General features: G+C 42.9%; 1 protein-coding gene across 1 annotated transcript; it reads left to right on the top strand.

The window, feature by feature from the left end:
- The first annotated feature begins 1,198 nt into the window (after positions 1–1,198).
- LOC121562171 (butyrophilin subfamily 1 member A1) lies at positions 1,199–8,205 on the top strand. Its single transcript, XM_045220236.1, is given in 13 exon segments — positions 1,199–1,261; positions 1,638–1,706; positions 1,949–2,314; positions 2,407–2,449; positions 2,451–2,692; positions 3,166–3,294; positions 5,378–5,410; positions 5,539–5,571; positions 5,901–5,933; positions 6,221–6,241; positions 6,505–6,531; positions 6,843–6,869; positions 7,261–8,205. Coding segments are annotated over 12 exon segments (1,536 nt in total). The 5' UTR covers positions 1,199–1,261; positions 1,638–1,639; the 3' UTR covers positions 7,776–8,205.
- The last annotated feature ends 11,844 nt before the right edge of the window (positions 8,206–20,049 follow it).

Raw genomic sequence — 20,049 nt, 5'->3', positions numbered from 1 at the left:
AGAGCACCATTCGGTTACCGTATCAAGCAGTTGCCAAATATGTAGGTATTATGACGTACTAGTCAGTAGTACCACATTATTTCTTATTAATACGAGCTGAAATAGGATAAAATAACTAGTTTGTATTTCCTAACATGATCATGTGCTTTCCCCTCTACAGCACCACAGCCTATCTGCCATGACCAAAGATGGTGGATAAATAAAGATAGTCCACTCAGGCCGTTTACCATTGAAAAAAATGGTCAGTTCCGGTCTACTTAAGGGGGTGGCTCTCACATTGACACCAATGCGATAGCAGCTGGGTCTGGTTTACTTAGTTCATTGACTTCCATTGAAAAAATAAATTAGGGAATGGAATGTCTCACTTCCTCTTCCGTCTCTGCAATCACATGTCACTGTGATCAGTGTGTGTCTGCTGCCTTGTAGTGTTAACTTGATGTCAGTGCAATAAGGCTGTGGTTCTCCTGTAGTCCATGCCAACAACCCACCACAGTGGATGCCACAATCAATATGTGACATATGGACGGTCATATAAAGAGATATGAAAGGACAGTAAGAACAAATTCCAGTGAAAGTGAACAAACAATAGGCTGAGGGAAGTGGATGATCCCTCAGCACAGGGAAGACAGGCCTTTTATTGGTCATTATTACAGTTTCTTAAACTGTTGTTTTTTTAAAATCAGAAACTCTAAAATACTTTTCTGTTACAATCTAAAACGATGTTGTTGAATAAATACGTGTATACGTTGCTATGTCTTTAAATGTATTTTCTAAAATCTTTCACATCCAGTCTGAGGAGGTACAGGGTAAGGGCAATCGCTTGTATCTCTATCACAGGTGGCTGGTGGCACATTAATTGGGGAGGACCGGCTCATAGTAATGGCTGGAACGGAATTCATGGAATGGTCTCAAACACATCAAAGACCTGGTTTCCATGTTCATACCATTCCATTTACTCCATTGCAGCCATTATTGTGAGCCGTCCCCCCATTACCAGCCTCCTGTGATCTCTATGTGCGACATCTTAGTGTAGCCAGTTTGTCCGGTTTTGTTTCCAGAAACTATGCCACCTCTCACCTACTTCCTCATAAGTTAACTCAAGCTGATTAAAGTTTGGATTCCATCTCATCTACAAGAATAACAAGTATATCAAGTTATGGGTGCAAGCTACTTCCCCTGTCTTGCAGTAGACACACCAGTCTTTCCCCATGGGCGAGCAAGCTTTAAACCCTTCTCAATTGTGATCTGCATGTATCTAATTGTAAGTATTATTTGTATATCTGTTTAAAGCTGTCAGGGATAATAGAGCTAATGGGAGAAATGCTTTGTACTAATAAATCCCCACAATTAATATTCAAGTCAATGTTGATGGTTGGCAATAACTGTGTGTGAGAACCAGTCAGGCTAAAGTTTCAGGTACCTTTGGTTCCGTCTCCCTTTACCTTACCTTAATAAAAGGAACAAGTTTTACATATTTTAGAAAGTCTGTCTTAAGTAGTCTTCTGTCTTTGGTCTCAGGTGATTAAATAGCAAATCCATACCATATGCTCCATAAAATAGCCTACTTTGAATCACGTTGAGGGTCTAGGGCTCAGGATCGTTATGATTGATATACAGTATGTAATCTTCTCTTTCAGAAATGATGTGGACTTGGACAGACTGTCTCTGTGTTACTCTCCTGCTTCTCCTCCAAAGAGCAGGCTCTGGTAGAGTGACCTCACATGTTCTTTGAGTGTGTGTGTTTGTGTATGAACGATGTGAGGATTTGCATGAACGATGGGTACAATTTGCACTTTCGATACTAGGCTATTCCATTGACAACCAAGCTAAATCAAGCGAACCTTAAGTATTAGAGCCAGGTTTGGTGTTTATCTTTAGTGTGGTCTGTTAAAGTCTGAATGGGACTAACAATTGATGATGTGCACAGTCATTTTATTTTTATTTCCAGATAAGTTTGAGGTTCTTGGTCCGACTCGTGCCATTGTTGCTGTGGCTGGTGATGACATCATTCTGCCCTGTTACATCAAACTCAACATCAGCGCTGAGGACATGAGAGTTGACTGGTTCAGAGTCAACCTCCCAGACCCTCAGTCAAACATTTCGAGTCCATCTCTACCAAGACTGGCAGAGACATATACCATGATCAGATCCGCTCCCTACGAGGGAAGGACATCATTGTTTAAAGAGGAACTGAAGAAGGGCAACACCTCTTTGAAACTGACCAGCGTACAAGGCACTGATGATGGACAGTACAAATGTCTTGTTCAGTCTAAGACCCATTATGATGATGCCACTATTCAAGTCCACATAAGAGGTACATTTCTTTCCCCATATATACAACAACCCACAGCAAAGTGTTTCCAATCTCAGCAGTACTTCATGTCCAGTCTCCCTTTGTGTCTGTAGCTATAGGATCCAAGCCAGAGGTTTCCATTGAGGACAGAAAGAAGGAGGATGGGTCTGCTGTGTGTATCTAAAGGCTGGTTCCCTGAGCCTGAGTTGGAGTGGCTGGACAGTGAAGGGGTCACTCTGTCTGCTGGACCTTCAGAGACGGACAGGGACTATAAGGGGTTCTACATAGTCAAACTAAAGACCATTGTAAAGGAGACTGACACCAACCACTTTACCTGCAGACTGAGACAGAGGCAACTGAGTGAGCAGATCAACATGGAGACAGAGTTTCACATCTCTAGTGAGTTGCACAACATCATATTATTGTTTAGCTGATATGAAACACTTTTCATGTTTTATATGCTTTTGTATTACAAAGGCTGAGTAATAATGAAACATAAATAGGACAATTGGATACAAGTTTGTCAACATTTTTAGAACACTAAAGTATTCTAATGTCAAAATGAAATGTTGGTTTTGTAGATCCAGCTTTATGCCTCCACCCCAAATGAATGGAAAATATATGCACAAAATAAACCATGAAAACCAGGAAATGAGATGGTTCTCAAATGTTCCATTCATTTGTCATTGAGGCATATTGCTGGATCTACACAACTGATGTCATGGGATGTGGTTTCATTTTGACATTAGTCTGCATTTGAGGTCTGTAAAAGTCTGACAAAACATTCTTTATGAGTGAAATGTCCCTTCAATTTTATTATTTGGCAGCAGTGGTAAGCATGTCACTGATCTCAGTTGATTTGTGTCTTGCAGGTGAGCTGATCCTTGTTCACACAGACACATGGAGAGTGGCATTTGCAGTGATTGTCTCTCTGAGCATTGTCCTTGTGGTCATATTAGCTTTCACCATCTGGCGCTGGAAACGTTTGTGCAATGACTACGGTAATAGAAAACTGATTAAAGAGTTTATTTGACTGAATGTAAATGTTTTACAGTTCAGTTTCCAGAGTAGGCATACACAAGGAGTTGGGTACTAGAACCGAAGCTTGCTAGTTCGGATTCCCTGAGCCGACAAGGTGAAACAAATCAGTTGATCTACCCTTGAGCAAGGCACTTAACCCTAATTGCTCCAGGGTCGTCATCAATCTGATCCCTGGCCATGACCCCCACTCTCCGGAGTATCTCAGGGAGAGTTGGGATATGCAAAAAAACACATTTCCATTTCACACCTCACACTCGTACAGGTTAACCACTTGTACATGCAGTGAAACAGGACAAATATAAGAACCCCCTATTTGACCTTTAGAATTAAAAAGCTGTGACGAGGTGTGAATAAAGGAGTCAGGCGCAGGAGGTAAAACCTGGGGCGGCAGGTAGCTTAGTGGTTAAGAGCGTTGTGCCAGTAACCGAAAGGTTGCTGGTTCTAATCCCCGAGCCGACTAGGTGAAAAATCTGTCGATGTGCCCTTGAGCAAGGCACTTAACCCTAATTGCTCCTGTAAGTCGCTCTGGATAAGAGCGTCTGCTAAATGACTTAAATGTAAAAAATGTAAAATGTAAAACACCGAAGTCCAGAGTTTATTACGTTTACATAAATAAAACGCTCCCAGCGTGAAAACTTAACTATAACAAGGGAAAACATTCCACCTTAGCAAGTACAAACAGAAGAGTAGCTCAACCGAGCTACTCGCTCTCACAATAAACAATCACTCACAAAGACAATGGGAACAGAGGGAACACTTACAGTGGGGGAAAAAAGTTTTTCGTCAGCCACCAATTGTGCAAGTTCTCCCACTTAAAAAGATGAGAGGCCTGTAATTTTCATCATAGGTACACGTCAACTATGACAGACAAATTGAGGGAAAAAAATGCTGAGTTGCATCCAAAGAACACCATACCTACTGTGAAGCATGGGGGTGGAAACATCATGCTTTGGGGCTGTTTTTATGCAAAGGGACCAGGACGACTGACCTGTGTAAAGGAAAGAATGAATGGGGCCATGTATCGTGAGATTTTGAGTGAAAACCTCCTTCCATCAGCAAGGGCATTGAAGATGAAACGTGGCTGGGTCTTTCAGCATGACAATGATCCCAAACACACCGCCCGGGCAACGAAGGAGTGGCTTCGTGAGAAGCATTTCAAGGTCCTGGAGTGGCCTAGCCAGTCTCCAGATCTCAACCCCATAGAAAATCTTAGGAGGGAGTTGAAAGTCCGTGTTGCCCAGCGACAGACCCAAAACATCACTGCTCTAGAGGAGATCTGCATGGACGAATGGGCCAAAATACCAGCAACAGTGTGTGAAAACCTTGTGAAGACTTACAGAAAACGTTTGACCTGTGTCATTGCCAACAAAGGGTATATAACAAAGTATTGAGAAACTTTTTGTTATTGACCAAATACTTATTTTCCACCATAATTTGCAAATAAATTCATTAAAAATCCTACAATGTGATTTTCTGGAATTTTTTTCTCAATTTGTCTGTCATAGTTGACGTGTACCTATGATGAAAATTACAGGCCTCTCTCATCTTTTTAAGTGGGAGAACTTGCACAATTGGTGGCTGACTAAATACTTTTTTCCCCCACTGCATACACATACTAATTAGGGGAATGCGCACCAGGTGTGTGTGATTGACAAGACATGACAAGTGGAGTGATGAGAATGGGATCGGCAGTAGTTAGTAAGCCGGTGACGATGAACGCCAAACCTGCCCGAACAAGGAGGGGAGGCAGCCTCGGCGGAAGTCGTGACAAAAGCAGACATTGGTCAGATACTGTACATGTGTATTTAAGGATTTGTATTTTTTTTTTTTTTAATGTATAGGGCAAACCCATTTTTATTTGAAACAACTTTCTCCACAAAAATGCTAGATTATTTAATATAAGGTTTCTTTAAATCACAGTGTGTGGTTTCTGAATCACATCAGTGTAATTGGCTCCTTCATGGAAAGGACTTTGTCAAAAAAGGTATTGAGTAGGTCTTTTTTTGGAACTTTCCTCTAACTTATCTATTTTTATGTCTGCAGATGTATCCAAAACTAAACACAGTCAAGCGCTAGGTAAGTAATGTCTTATGTCAAACATGCAGTTCTCCTCCATAAATGGAACTTTGTCGGAGAAAACACTGAGGTTCTTGTGTTCATTAAGGATGTTCTCTCTAATGTCTGTTTCTTTTTTATGTCTGCAGAGCAAGTTAAAGATGAACACAGCCTTGAGTTGAGTAAGTAGTGTCCAACAGTCCTATGCACGTGTTAAACTCATTCCACGGAGGGCTAAGTGTCTGCAGGTTTTCACTCCTCCCTTGTACTTGATTGATGAATTAAGGTAATTGATTAGTAAGAAACTCCCCTCACCTGGTTGTCTAGGTCCTTAATTGAAAGGCAAACTAAAAACCAGCAGACACTAGTCCCTCCATGGAATGAGTTTAACACTCCTGGTCCTATGCATCAGTGTGTCATATGTTCAGATTTTAATAATTGTCTTCTCCATGGATGTGAGATGTGTTCATTAAGGATGTTCACGCTAACTGTTCTCTTTTTATGTCTGCAGAAAAAGTTCAAGATGACAAGAAATGTAGGCTGAGTAAGTTGTGTCCAACACTCCTTTGCATCAATGTGTCATTTTTTTTTAAAACTCCCAATTATATTGGGATCCCAAACAACAATTGGAGACAAACAATCCCTATTACATGAATATGTTACAGAAATGGATGCTAGTACAACAGCTAGTTTCATGGATATACAATCCTTACATCTTTGACATAGTTTATCACATTGTTTTCACTGTCCCCATCCCCCTGTCAACAATTAATTTAATTATTCACCTTTAAGAATGCTTTAATTGACTTGAATTAATCTGTTTGTCTGTAGAGATACTCACTGATCAGCTGGGTAAGTAGGAGATATACATGAATCAGGTGCACTAGATTAGGGTTGGAACGAAAACCTACAGGACAGGGCTTACAATTTGCATTGTGCAAATAGCACAAAGATTAGTCATAATTATGTGGTAAAATATCACTGTATTGGAATAAATTTTTACTCACTGCGATGGCAATGTTCACAACAATAATTATATTTAGTTGAATTAAAACATGTTCACACTTTAATTAACTGGAATTATAATTGGTTTTATTTGATGATTTTACCCACAGATTTTGTAAACATGAAGATGTGTCCAGGTAAATGAATAACACTGAATTGTATTTAAAATATATTTGATGTCTTCATATCATATTTTTGTTGTTTGTAGGTATACTACAGGATATTATAGTAGAGTGATGTATTTTTACACCATGTTACTTTGGATATGTATCTGGTTCTGAACTTGCATTAAAAGAAATCCCTCACCTTATCATTAAAATTTGGAGATTAAGAGGGGAGATTTGTCATCATGTTCCAAGTGCACCATACAGTATACACTACTGTAACATTATATTACCATAGTTTCTGGTATCCCCCCAATCTGACAAACTCTTTCTCTATATTCTAGAACTTGAAACCATCAGAAGACATGCAGGTCAGTGTGTAATACTCTCCAGTCCACCCACCTAGAGTTTTAAATTAATATTAATATCTTCACATACCGGGATTACTTGAAATAACATGATGACACAATCATATCTACAGTATACTTATGTTATTATCAATAACAACCTATAGGCTACATATGTCTACAGTAATGTACTGTACATTAAGTCCTGCAGTAACATGCCGTCCCCCATATTTATGTTATTTTCTTCTCATTTTTATAGACTATTTTTCACTTCACAGTGGATGTGACTCTAGACCCTGATACAGCACATCACTATACATGTGTCCTAGAGTAATGGACTGAGCAGTAAAATGCAGTCCCCCATATTGATATGTTTATTTAATTATTCTAATAAAGTGTGTGTTTCTCTCCATAGTGGACGTGACTCTAGACCCAGATAGAGCACATCCTAACCTCATCCTGTCTGAAGACAGGAAACAAGTTAAACGTAGAAACACAAAACAAGAGAGGTTTGATAAAGTTCACTATGCCCTGGGAAAGGAAGGTTTCTCCTCAGGGAGATTCTACTATGAGGTGCAGGTGGAGGGGAAGACTGGGTGGACTTTAGGAGTGGTCAGAGAGTCCATCAACATGAAGATTAACTATTACCTGAAACCTGACAATGGATGCTGGACTGTGTGGCTGAAGAGTGGAGAGTACATGGCTTTAACTGGTCCCTCTGTCCCCCTCTCCCTGAGAGAGAAGCCCCAGAAGGTGGGGGTGTTTGTGGATTATGAGGAGGGTCAGGTCTCCTTCTATAATGTGGAGGCCAGGTCTCATATCTACTCTTTCACTGGCTACACCTTCACTGAGAAACTTTATCCATTATTTTATTCTGATACTGTTTGTGACAGGTCACTGGTCATCACTCCTGTAGATGTCACTGACTGACTGTTTTATACCAAACATTGAAGTACTGTGTGTGTGTGTGTGTGTGTGTGTGTGTGTGTGTTACTCACAGTCTGAATGAATTGCAATGTGTTTATCACTATATGATTATACTAACAGAGAGGAAATTCACCTTGTATAATTTATGCTGAATGTCATCCTTTTGTGGTGGCAGAATTTGGGGTGAGCTGTTGTAACTTCTCAAGGGATATGTTCTGTGTTGGACTGTGATGTTATGCCTTTCATAGACTCCTGGTATGTCTGCACTCTAACACAAGGCCATTGTGTTCTGGAACTGTTGCTTGTATAAATAACTGTTGTGTAACAATATGATTGTATTGTCACCTCCCACTATATAAGGGACATGTAACCATTTATTCTTTGAACTCATCCCTGTGAAATCAGAGACAGATCTCCCTCGCAACTGCTTGATTAAAGATTTTTCTATTATACAATTATATAGTCTATGCCTTAATCTTTTGATTGAGTTTTCCACAACATTTGGTGCTGTGACCCAGATGAGAGCAACCTGACTTTTTGATCTGTTTCGCTCGGATTGGAACCAGACATCCCTCTGCCACAACTAAACAAGGTAAGAGACCTTATTCAAAAGTCTCTGTAAGTGACTGTCTGATTTCCAGCCGAGCCTTACATTTACATTTACATTTTAGTGATTTAGCAGACGCTCTTATCCAGAGCGACTTACATGAGCAATTAGGGTTAAGTGCCTTGCTTAAGGGCACATCGACAGATTTTTTCACCCTAGTCGGCTCAGGGATTAGAACCAGCGACCTTTCAGTTACTGGCACAACGCTCTAAGCTACCTGCCGCCTTAATGGTGAAATATCTCTTGTCCTCCTCATCCACAACATTATTGGGTTCAATTTGGCTGAACTATTTTCCTAAAATAATGAATCTGGCGGGTGAACTAATTCAGAGGATCTAAGGAAATTGATCCAGAGAGTAAATCTAAGGAAACTGATTTACATTGTATCCAATAGTAGGGATTTGTTTTCCTATAATCACATGAAAATACTGTTGGATCAGTATATAAGTAGGAATTGGATAGCCTACATTTGAATACTGCAGTAGCAGGAATTGAATAAGCCTGCAAGTAGGAATTGGATACCCTACAGCAGGAATTGGATAGTCTGCAAGTAGGATTTGGATAGCCTACAATTAACTAATTATTATAATATATGTAAAATTGGTTTGCACACATGAGTTGGATAAGGAGTAAAACAAATTGTTTTTATGTATGTATTCAGACCCTTTGCTATGAGACTCAAATTGAGCTCAGGTGCATCCTGTTTCCATTGATCATCCATGAGATGTTTCTACAACTTGATTGGAGTCCTCTGTGGTAAATTCAACTGATTGGACATGATTTTGGAAAGGCACACACCTGTCTATATAAGGTCCCACAGTAGACAGTGCATGTCAGAGCAAAAACCAAGCCATGAGCTCCGAGACAGGATTGTGTCGAGGCACAAATCTGGGGAAGGGTACCAAAAAATGTCTGCAGCATTGAAGGTCCCCAAGAACACAGTGGCCTCCATCATTCTTAAATGAAAGTTTAGAACCACCAAGACTCTTCCTAGAGCTGGCCGCCCAGCCAAATTGAGCAATCGGGGGAGAAGGGCCTTGGTCAGGGAGGTGACCAAGAACCCGATGGTCACTCTGACAGAGCTCCAGAGTTCCTCTGTGGAGATTGGAGAACCTTCCAGAAGGACAACCATCTCTGCAGCACTCCACCAATAAGGCCTTTATGGTAGAGTGGCCAGACAGAAGCCACTCCTCAGTAAAAGGCACATGACAGCCCGCTTGGAGTTTGCCAAAAGGCACCTAAAGACTCTCAGACCATGAGAAACAAGATTCTCTGGTCTGATGAAACCAAGATTGAACTCTTTGGCCTGAATACCAAGCATCACATCTGGAGGAAACCTGACACCATCCCTACTGTGAAGCATGGTGGTGGCAGCATCATGCTTTGGGGATGTTTTTTAACGGCAGGGACAGGGAGAGTAGTCAGGATCGAGTGAAAGATGAACGGAGGAAAGTACAGAGAGATCCTTGATGAAAACCTGCTCCAGAGCTATCAGGACCTCAGACTTCCAACAGGACAACGACCCTAAGCACACAGCCAAGACAACGTATGAGTGGCTTTGGGACAAGTCTCTGAATGTCCTTGAGTGGCCCAGCCACATCCCGGACTTGAACGCGATCGAACATCTCCGGAAGAAACCTGAAAATAGCTGTGCGGAGATGCTCCCCATCCAACCTGATAGAGCTTGAGAGGATCTGCAGAGAAGAATGGGAGAAAACCCCAAATACAGGTGTGCCAAGCTTGTAGCGTTATACCCAAGAAGACTCGAGGCTGCAATCGCTACCAAAGGTGCTTCAACAAAGTAATGAGTAAAGTGTCTGTATACTTATCTAAATGTGATACATTTGCAGACATTTCTAAAAACCTGTTTTTGCTTTGTCATTATGGGGTATTGTGTGTAGATTGATGAGGGGGAAAAAAACAATTTAATCCATTTTAGAATAATCCTGTAACGTAACAAAATGTGGAAAAAGTCAAGGGGTCTGAATACTTTCAAAATGCACTATGTGTATAATGGGTTACGAGAGAAAACAATATAAAATAAATGTATACACAACTTGTTCACCCACACATAGACGTACGTAAGTGGTGTATAAAGTAATCTGAGAAATGTTCAGAGTGGTTCCATTATGGATCAACTGATAAATATCAGGTTAAAGCTCTATCTAAAGGGTCTGGGACATAAAGTCTCAGACAAAGATTGGCATTTTCTATGTTTATAGGCTACATATGTCTACAGTAATGTACTGTGCAGCAAGTCCTGCAGTAAAATAACTTCCCCATATTTGTTTTTTTATTTATTTTTATCATTCTAATAAAGTGTATGTTTCTCTCCTCAGTGGACGTGACTCTAGACCCTGATACAGCACATCCCACTCTCATCCTGTCACGGTTTCGGCCGAGGCTGCCTCTCTTCCTTGCTCGGGCAGGCTTCGGCGGTCGTCGTCTCCGGAGTACTAGCTGCCACCGTTGTATGTTTCGATGTTCGTTTGGTTTTGTCTTGATGTTGTACACCTGTTTTCGTTTAGCGTTCATTATTGTCCTATAAGTTCTCGTTGTGTTTGTCCAGGTGTTGTGTGTGATTGAACTTGCTGTCGTGTTTGTGCGCTACTGTTGGTTGTCTGTGCTTCGTTGTTTTCCTCCACTGTTTGGGAGGGTTCTCGCACATGTTAGTGCGCATTTTGTTTTACGCCTGTGTGCGTATTTTCTCGCCTCCGGGCTTTTTGGCTCGTGTTCTAAGTGATTGTTCACTAAAGTCTTTTGGACTAAGTTTCTGCGTCCTGCGCCTGATTCCTGCACCACACCCACCTACAGCACCTACTGACACATCCTGTCTGAAGACGGGAAACAAGTTAGATATGGAGACGTACGGCAGCATCTTCCTGACAACCCAGAAGCCCCAGAAGGTGGGGGTGTTTGTGGATTTTGGGTTATCAATGACGGAGTCATTGCACGGGGAACGTTTCTTCACAAAATTAGATCTCAGGAGCGCCTACAACTTGGTACGCATTAGAGAGGGCGATGAATGGAAGACAGCGTTTAGTACCACCTCGGGTCATTACGAGTATCTTGTCATGCCATACGGGTTGATGAACGCTCCTTCAGTTTTCCAATCATTCGTGGATGAGACCTTCAGGGACATGCAGGGGCAGGGGATGGTCGTGTACATAGATGACATTCTTGTGTACTCGTCTACCCGAGTCGAGCATGTGGCCCTGGTGCGCCGAGTGTTGAGGAGGAAGTTGGAGCACGACCTGTATGTCAAGGCAGAGAAATGTCTGTTCTTCCAGGAGTCGATCTCCTTTTGGGTTATCAGTTGTCGCGTCAGGGTGAAGATTGAAGTTGACCGGGTGTCAGCCGATGCGTAATTGGCAGACTCCAACCACTGTTAAAGAGGTGCAGCAGTTTTTGGGGGTTTGCAAATTACTACCAGAGGGTTTATCCGGGGTTTTGGACAGGTGGCAGCTCCCATAACGTCTCTTTTGAAGGGGGTCCGTGCGTTTGCAGTGGTCAGCCGAGGCGGACAGGGCTTTTGGGAGACTGAAGGACCTGTTTCACTTGGCTCGGTGCTGGCGCATCCGGATCCCGCTTTACCATTTCAGGTAGAGGTGGACGCGTCAGAGGCCGGTATAGGGCCGTGCTTTGCAACGGTCCGGCATGCCACCTAAACTCCGCCCCTGTGCTTTTTATTCCAAAAGCTCAGTCCAGCGGAAGCGAAATTATGACTTAGGGGACAGGGAGCTGTTAGCCGTGGTACAGGCCCTAAAGGTGTGGAGGCATTGGCTTGAGGGGGCTCAACACCCTTTTCTCATTTTGACTGACCACCGTAACCTGGAGTACATCCGGGCAGCTAGGAGACTGAACCCTCGCCAGGCGCGGTGGAACATGTTTTTGGCCCGGTTCGTATTTAAGATCACGCACATCCCTGGGTCACAGAAGCGTAAGGCAGACGCACTGTTTTGGCGGTATGACACGGAGGAGAGGTCCAGTGGAGCCCACTCCCATACTGCCGGAGTCTTGTCTGGTGGCACCGGTAGTGTGGGAGGTCGATGCTGAAATCGAGCGGGCGTTGCGCACCGACCCTAGTCCTCCTCAATGCCCGGAGGGTCGGACGTACGTCCCGCTCGAGGTTCGGGATCGATTGATATATTGGGCTCACACGTCACCCTCCTCTGGACATCCTGGTATTGGCCGGACAGTGCACTGCCTTAGTGCTAAGTACTGGTGGCCCACGTTAGCCAGGCATGTGAGGGTTTATGTCTCCTCCTGCTCGGTGTGCGCCCAGTGTAAGGCGCCTAGACATCTGCCTAGGGGTAAGTTACAACCCCTGCCCGTTCCACAACGACCATGGTCTCACCTCTCGGTGGACTTCATCACTGACCTTCCCCCTCGCAGGGGAATACTACTATACTGGTCGCTGTGGACCGGTTCTCTAAGGCCTGTCGTTTGCTCCCTATGCCGGGCCTTCCTACTGCCCTACAGACCACCGAAGCTCTATTCACCCACGTTTTCCGGCACTACGGGGTACCCGAGGATATTGTGTCTGATCGAGGTCCCCAGTTCACCTCCAGAGTCTGGAGAGCTTTTTATGGAGCGTTTGGGGGTCTCGGTGAGCCTTACCTGGGTTACCATCCTGAGAGTAATGGGCAGGTGGACGCCAGCGTTAACCAGGATGTGGGTAGGTTTCTTAGATCATACTGCCAGGGCCGGCCAGAGGAGTGGGCACGGTATGTTCCCTGGGCAGAAATGGCCCAGAATTCCCTACGCCACTCCTCAACTAACCTAACCCCTTTCCAATGTGTGTTAGGTTACCAGCCGGTTCTGGCACCTGGTGGATGAGTGGGTGGGGCGCTCGGAGGAGACGTGGAACGCTGCACACGTCCACCTGCAGCGGGCCATCCGTCGTCAGAAGGAGAGCGCCGATCTCCACCGCAGTGAGGGGCCGGTGTACGCACCTGGTGATCGAGTCTGGCTCTCTACCAGAAACCTGCCCCTCCGCCTGCCCTGCCGGAAATTGGGTCGGCGGTTTGTGGGGCCGTTTAAAGTCCTGAGAAGATTGAACGAGGTGTGTTACAGATTACAACTGCCTAGTGACTATCCCGTCTCTCCTGACAGAATTCCACCGTAGTCACCCGACGCGCCCTGCTCCGCGTCCTCCTGGTCGTCCCCGAGGCAGGGGTACTGTCACGGTTTCGGCCGAGGCTGCCTCTCTTCCTTGCTCGGGCAGGCTTCGGCGGTCGTCGTCTCCGGAGTACTAGCTGCCACCGTTGTATGTTTCGATGTTCGTTTGGTTTTGTCTTGATGTTGTACACCTGTTTTCGTTTAGCGTGCTCATTATTGTCCTATAAGTTCTCGTTGTGTTTGTCAGGTGTTGTGTGTGATTGAACTTGCTGTCGTGTTTGTGCGCTACTGTTGTTTGTCTGTGCTCGTTGTTTTCCTCCACTGTTTGGGAGGGTTCTCGCACATGTTAGTGCGCATTTTGTTTTACGCCTGTGTGCGTATTTTCCGCCTCCGGGCTTTTTGGCTCGTGTTCTAAGTGATTGTTCACTAAAGTCTTTTGGACTAAGTTTCTCGTCCTGCGCCTGATTCCTGCACCACACCCACCTACAGCACCTACTGACACATCCTGTCTGAAGACGGGAAACAAGTTAGATATGGAGACGACACGGCAGCATCTTCCTGACAACCCGAAGCCCCAGAAGGTGGGGTGTTTGTGGATTATGAGGAGGGTCAAGTCTCCTTCTACAGTGTGGAGTCGAGGTCTCATAAATATTATTTCACTGGCGAAAAGTTTACAGAGAAACTCTATTCATACTTTGGCCCGTCTTAATGATGGTGGTAAAAGCTCAGCCTCACTGACCATCACTCCTGCAGATGTCACTGACTTTGTGTGTGTGCATGTCAGACTAGCAAAATTGTGTGTGTGTGTTTGTGTGCATATGTGTGCGTGTGCGAGCATATGTGACTGTGCGTACGTGTGTTTGTCTAAAAGTGCATGTTCATGAGTGTGTTACTCACAGTTTGAATTAATTATAGTATACTAACATAGAGGAAATTCACACCTTATATCATTTCTGCTGAATGTCATCCTATGGTTTCCATGTTGTCTTCATGTAACCTTATTATACAGTATGTCAGCCTAATGTATTGACATATTCTGAACATCAGTCTGGTCATATTAAACCTATATGAACTTAAATGGGCTTCATTCAAACTTGAAATACAATGTAAATGTATAAATTATGTATAAATTACTTTGTCAACTGTAAAACACCATGAATCAAATCATTCTGAAGTATTGGCTGTCGTTTGTGAAGTAGAGTAATTAACTTCTCAAAAAGGCCGCTCCTGATTGGCTGTGACATGCGTTGGTCTTTCTCAGAGGGCCTATCAGATCTGTTCTAACATAACATAACATAAATGACTAATTCAGGCTGGAGCTAAATCAGGAAGAGACAATATCATAATCAATCAATCACCAATCAATCAACTCTTGTCACAGTCCTGGAGTGGTCTGGGAGGGCTAGTGTGTGTGTGTCTGTGTGTGTGTGTATATTTATAGACTGTGTCCAATGTGTGGTAAGCTACTGAGTGTCAGTTCCTAAGCATCTGCGTCAATGCTCATCTGATGTCCTGATATAAAATATGCCATTTAGCAGACTCTTTTATCTAAAGCGACTTAAAGTCATGAGTGCATACATTTTACATATGGGTGGTCCCTGGAATCAAACCCACTCCCATGCTGTTACAAGCACCATGCTACCTATAGGCCCCAACCTATAGCTCTGTAGAAAGGAATGAATACGTTTCAAGAACAAGGTGAAAGATGCTCTTTTCTTTTCCCCTAAACACAGAGATCCACAGAACATTTAAACACAGCAGCTATACAGCAATAGAGTATATCACTCTATAGTACAAATGGCACCTTATTCCCTACACAGTGCACTATGGGCCCTGGTCTGGTCAAAAGTAGTACACTATATAGGCAATAGGGTGCAATTTGGGACGTAGTCCAAGTATCTGTAGAGCCAGTTATGATGTTGTTCCACTTTCCTGCCACTAGAGGTCGCAGGTGTCCTCTGATATTGGCTGTCCCAAATTGAACACCACAGTATGGATACACACGGCGAAGCGTGGCTTAACGTGACCACACCCCCGAGTAGGATACAGAGGTAGGGTACTCCCATTACTCCCATGTAATTAGCCTAACTTTGGCATCATCCTAAGCAAACTACTGACACTTTTTTGTCATTTCAATAAACGTTTTCAGCGGCGTCACGTGTCTTTATTAACATACTTGGCTGTCACAACAACAAATGATTTGCATGATACTTATTTTGCCACTCTAATGTGTTACCCGACCTGCTAACACTGACAGTAAAGCTAGTAAAGCTGTTGCATTATACTGACTGTCACGAACTCTGATGCGGATGTGGTGCGAATCAACAGCAGGACACAGGAGCTCAGAAAATCCAAAAATCATAACACCGGGTCAAACAACCCGGAGGCGAAACATACGCCACAGTGCGTAAAAACACTCCCAAACCGAACTGCGCATCGAACAATAGTGCGACGGTAAAACAAAGAGAGTCTAGCAAACAGCACTGCACCAAATGACAGGAAAACAATTACACACAACACATGACAAACAAATGGAACTATATATAGGTACATAATCACACTAACAGGAAACAGGTGCACAACAACTAGACAAAACCAAACGAACATCGAAAACATCCAACGGTGGCAGCTAGTACTCCGGAGACGCGACCGCGAAGCCTGCCCGAGCAAGGAGGAGGAGCAGCCTCGGCGAAACCGTGACACTGACCTGCTAACACTGACAGTAAAGCCAGTAAAGCTGTTTGCATTATACTGACCTGATAACACTGACAGTAAAGCTCTTGCATTATACTAACGTCACTGTTTATTTACACCCTAGCTTTTTTTACGGTTAACTGACATTATTTGTCTGGCTAGCGAGAGAAGTCAATCTTGATCTAATTCACAGGTCTTAGATATGCCTCGTAACTTCTTTGCCTGCCCTTGAACGGTCTAGGTATTTAGAAAAGTTGATTCTTGTTGGCTTGCCTATATGTCCTTTCAACTTGCCGGAGACCAGCTGTGAAGACAACCCTAACAAATGTCCCAAAGTAGCCTATGGCGATATCTACACCTGCTTGGTAGAATCTCCAGGTTTACACTGGCAATACACATAAGCGATTTAGATACAAACAAGTGTTAGCTAGCGAACACACAAATGTACGAGGGCGTAGCGGAGCCCACAGCTTTCCATTACCATCATGGTGTATAGCCTGAAACCATGAGGTTCGTCTAACCTGGTGTAGTATCTGAAAGTCTATGATTTTGCTGACGTTTGCAAATGGTGTGATAGATGAACTTTACTCTGCTTTGCTGAAACATCTGGAAAGCATTACTACATAGGCTTCTTGGAATAGAGGACATTTGGAGATATGTGGGCCAGGATTGGTCTATCAAAAACCACCCATCTTATGTTACATAGGATATAAATACCATGTTTTGAACAAAGGGCGGGGAGAATAACATATTAGAGTTGGGTCAGTTGTTCTCCGGACTTCTGCAGGAGTCTGTAAATTGATACTGTAATCTTTGATGTAATAAACCATTATAATCAAGACAGTGTCAGTGGATTTCTTGTCATCACAGCATATCAGCATCGTTGTCTCGACACCACAGAATGGCGACGAGGATTTGGGACATGTTGCGTCTTTTCTCAGCGTTCCATTCATGGGCGCCGAGCTGACTCCCGCTCAAGAGGCATGCAGATACGGTGAGATTTCTCACAAACTTTGGGCGCTGGTCGGTTCGTGTGCTTGTGTGTGTGTGTGCGTTGAGGGAGATGTACCGTCAAAGGACTTGTGTGTGCGCTTACTGTTATTTGCTGTGGGATGAGAATCCGTTCTAAATTTCTAATTTGTTTGCGTTTGGGAACAACGCAAACAGGGGGAGTGTCTATAGGAATTGTTAACACTGGGCACACGGATATTTGGCTTGGAATAAAATTAAAAGGAGTGTCCAGGGATAGCATGAAGGAATAAGGCCAGGAAATGAGGAAAAAGTAACTTTTAGGACGTCGCTGATTTAAGGAAGCCCTCAAAGGAGGCGATCATTAGGATGGGCCGAAAATCCTGAAAACTCACTAGGTTGATTTTTAAGGTCAGTTCTGGGAACTGGAGTTTGTGGAAGATACATTCAATTGTAAGTTACCTCTCGACATATAGTTGACGAGGTATGTTTTCAAGTAACCTCTCATTGAATATCTGCAACTCGAGGTAGCAAAAATTTAGGAAGGAACAATGAGAAATAAGGAGCGACTTGTAGCATGCTTAGTGTATTGTATGAACGGATGCATTCTTGTTGAATTGTGTGTGTGAGAGAGAGAGAGCCTATGCGTATGTGTATAAAAGGGGAGGTCTCTGCTGTGTGTCGACTAAGGCTATGACAACAGGGGTTCTATGTTCTGTGTTGGTTTGTGAGTTTTGTTAAGTGTTACTGTTTGTCTGTGTTGGAAATAACGGAGGGACAGCTGGTCTGTCTGCTTTCTGTTGTTTAGCTTGGAGAGAGCTGCTTGGGAGAGCTCCTCTCACTCTGAAATTGCACTGGTGAATGAGCTGCGCATGCATGGGATTTTATGAGTTTAGAGTTACATAGAGCAAATATGCCACTCCCCTGCCTGCACTGAGCTGCTGTGACACGCAGATTTAGTGCTACAGACAGAGAAGAAAGGGGGAGATTTTGAATACACACGGAAAAAGTATTCTGTTTGATAAGTGGCTGTTGCTTAACTATGAAACTATTTGATTGAGATCTATTTAATTTATAAATGGGAGATTTGTTGACGGATTAAAAATAAATAAATAAAATAAAATGTTATTGCGCTATTTATAATATTACTGAGTTAAGCTGTTTGCTTATTTCTTAGTGCGAATGTGAACATAGGTATGCATAAAATACTAAATTGTTGTCTGTTTCCTTTGTTCTCCTGTCATGTGAGAGACGAGAAGGAGGAGACAGAGAGAGAGAGGAGGTGCTGACCAGTGCGTCACGCGACAGTGTGTGCTGCTCCGAATCCAGTCCAATCAAGGCCAGTACTGTTCACAAACTTACTTTCCCATACAGGATATTGTGTGTGCCTAGCATATTTCATGTTGTGACAATTTAACAGGGACTTGGCAACAGACTGATCAATTGATGTAATTAAGAATTGCTTATTGGAGTTTTTTGTGCATGAGTTGGTTTGATTAGAGTTGTGTTGGAAATCCAGCACTGACATTATTCTGTAAAATTAAGGTAATTGGGTGATTATTACGCAATTGGTTTGTGAGTGCTGTAGTGTTGCTGGATTACAGGTCTTTCTTTTTTGGATTGCTCTGAAGTTGACTAGTTTCCTTTACTTTTCCTGATCGGATGTGGTAAGATTGCCACTAATCAATAATTTGGTAAAATAAAATAAAATTGATATATTGATGAATGAATGAATTAATTATTTTTTTTAAAAAGGGGGAAAAAGGAGGGAAACATAAGCTACATAGTCTAAAGTATTTTTTGGGTTTACAAATTAATTGGTTTAAAATAATAATAATAATAAAATAATTCACAATAAAGGAATATAAAAGAGTTGTTACAATGGGGAAAAAGGACATCAAAACTACGAAAGTAATCATGGGTGGATATGACCCTGTGATCAGACGGAGGTTGGCCAGAGCGGAAAGAAGGGGTGATGGAAGTTGGAAGACGAAGGATACAAGAGATTCGATCTCTGACGAAAGTTAAGATGGAGACAGCGATGAAGATTTGGAGATTAAAGGTGCTTCATATTCAAGAGGATTTTATCCTACAATGACTAGCACAGAAGAAATAGAAAAATATATAGATCGATGCATATCATGCCTGGATAAGGCCAATAATTTAGAAGAAGTAAGAGAACTGGAAGAACAACTCAAGAAGCTGAAGATACAGAAGAAAAACTGCTGAAAAAAGGATCCCAAGAATTGGAGAAGAGGTATACATTGAGGCCAAGACAAGGGAGCACAAGTAAGAAGATGAAGCCAGTGATAATTCGAGGACAGAACCTGGAGTATAAGCCTTTGCAGAATACCGATATGTCAGATATACTTGAGAAGCTGCCTACTCTTCAAGATGGAGCATATCCTTGGATTTCAAAATTGGAAGAAATTACGGTGGGAACACAGTCTGCCATAGGAGACATTAAGAGACTTTTTGGCTAAGTCTCCTTGGGATTCCAGGTATGGAAGACATTTTTCAGAGAGCTGGACTTCATCGATATGTGGGGACTGCGGTGAATGATCCTGAATTGTTGGCTGCAAGTAAAAAATCAGCCGTGGAGAGCACTGAAAGATATGTTTCCAACAAATGTGCATCCTGACAACATTCTGATTGACCCACTAGGACAACAAGAAAATCAGAGAGCCTATGTGTCAAGAGGTTCATCAAGTGTGGAGAAATATTACCGGAAATGATCCAGATGTGCGAGTCAAATTGAGCAGTCAATTTTGAGAGCTAAACTGCAGATGGGACTGCCCTCACCAGTAAGGAGCAAACTGGCAGAGGTGGTTGGACTTAGAAGCATGACAAAAGGTGTCTATACAGATCATATAGCCCATCAAGTGG

The sequence above is a fragment of the Coregonus clupeaformis genome, unplaced genomic scaffold (genome assembly GCF_020615455.1).
Source record: "Coregonus clupeaformis isolate EN_2021a unplaced genomic scaffold, ASM2061545v1 scaf3409, whole genome shotgun sequence".
In the NCBI taxonomy this organism is placed as follows: domain Eukaryota; kingdom Metazoa; phylum Chordata; class Actinopteri; order Salmoniformes; family Salmonidae; genus Coregonus; species Coregonus clupeaformis.
Note: the sequence above shows the minus strand (reverse complement) of the source record. Positions and strands in the feature narration are given on the sequence as shown.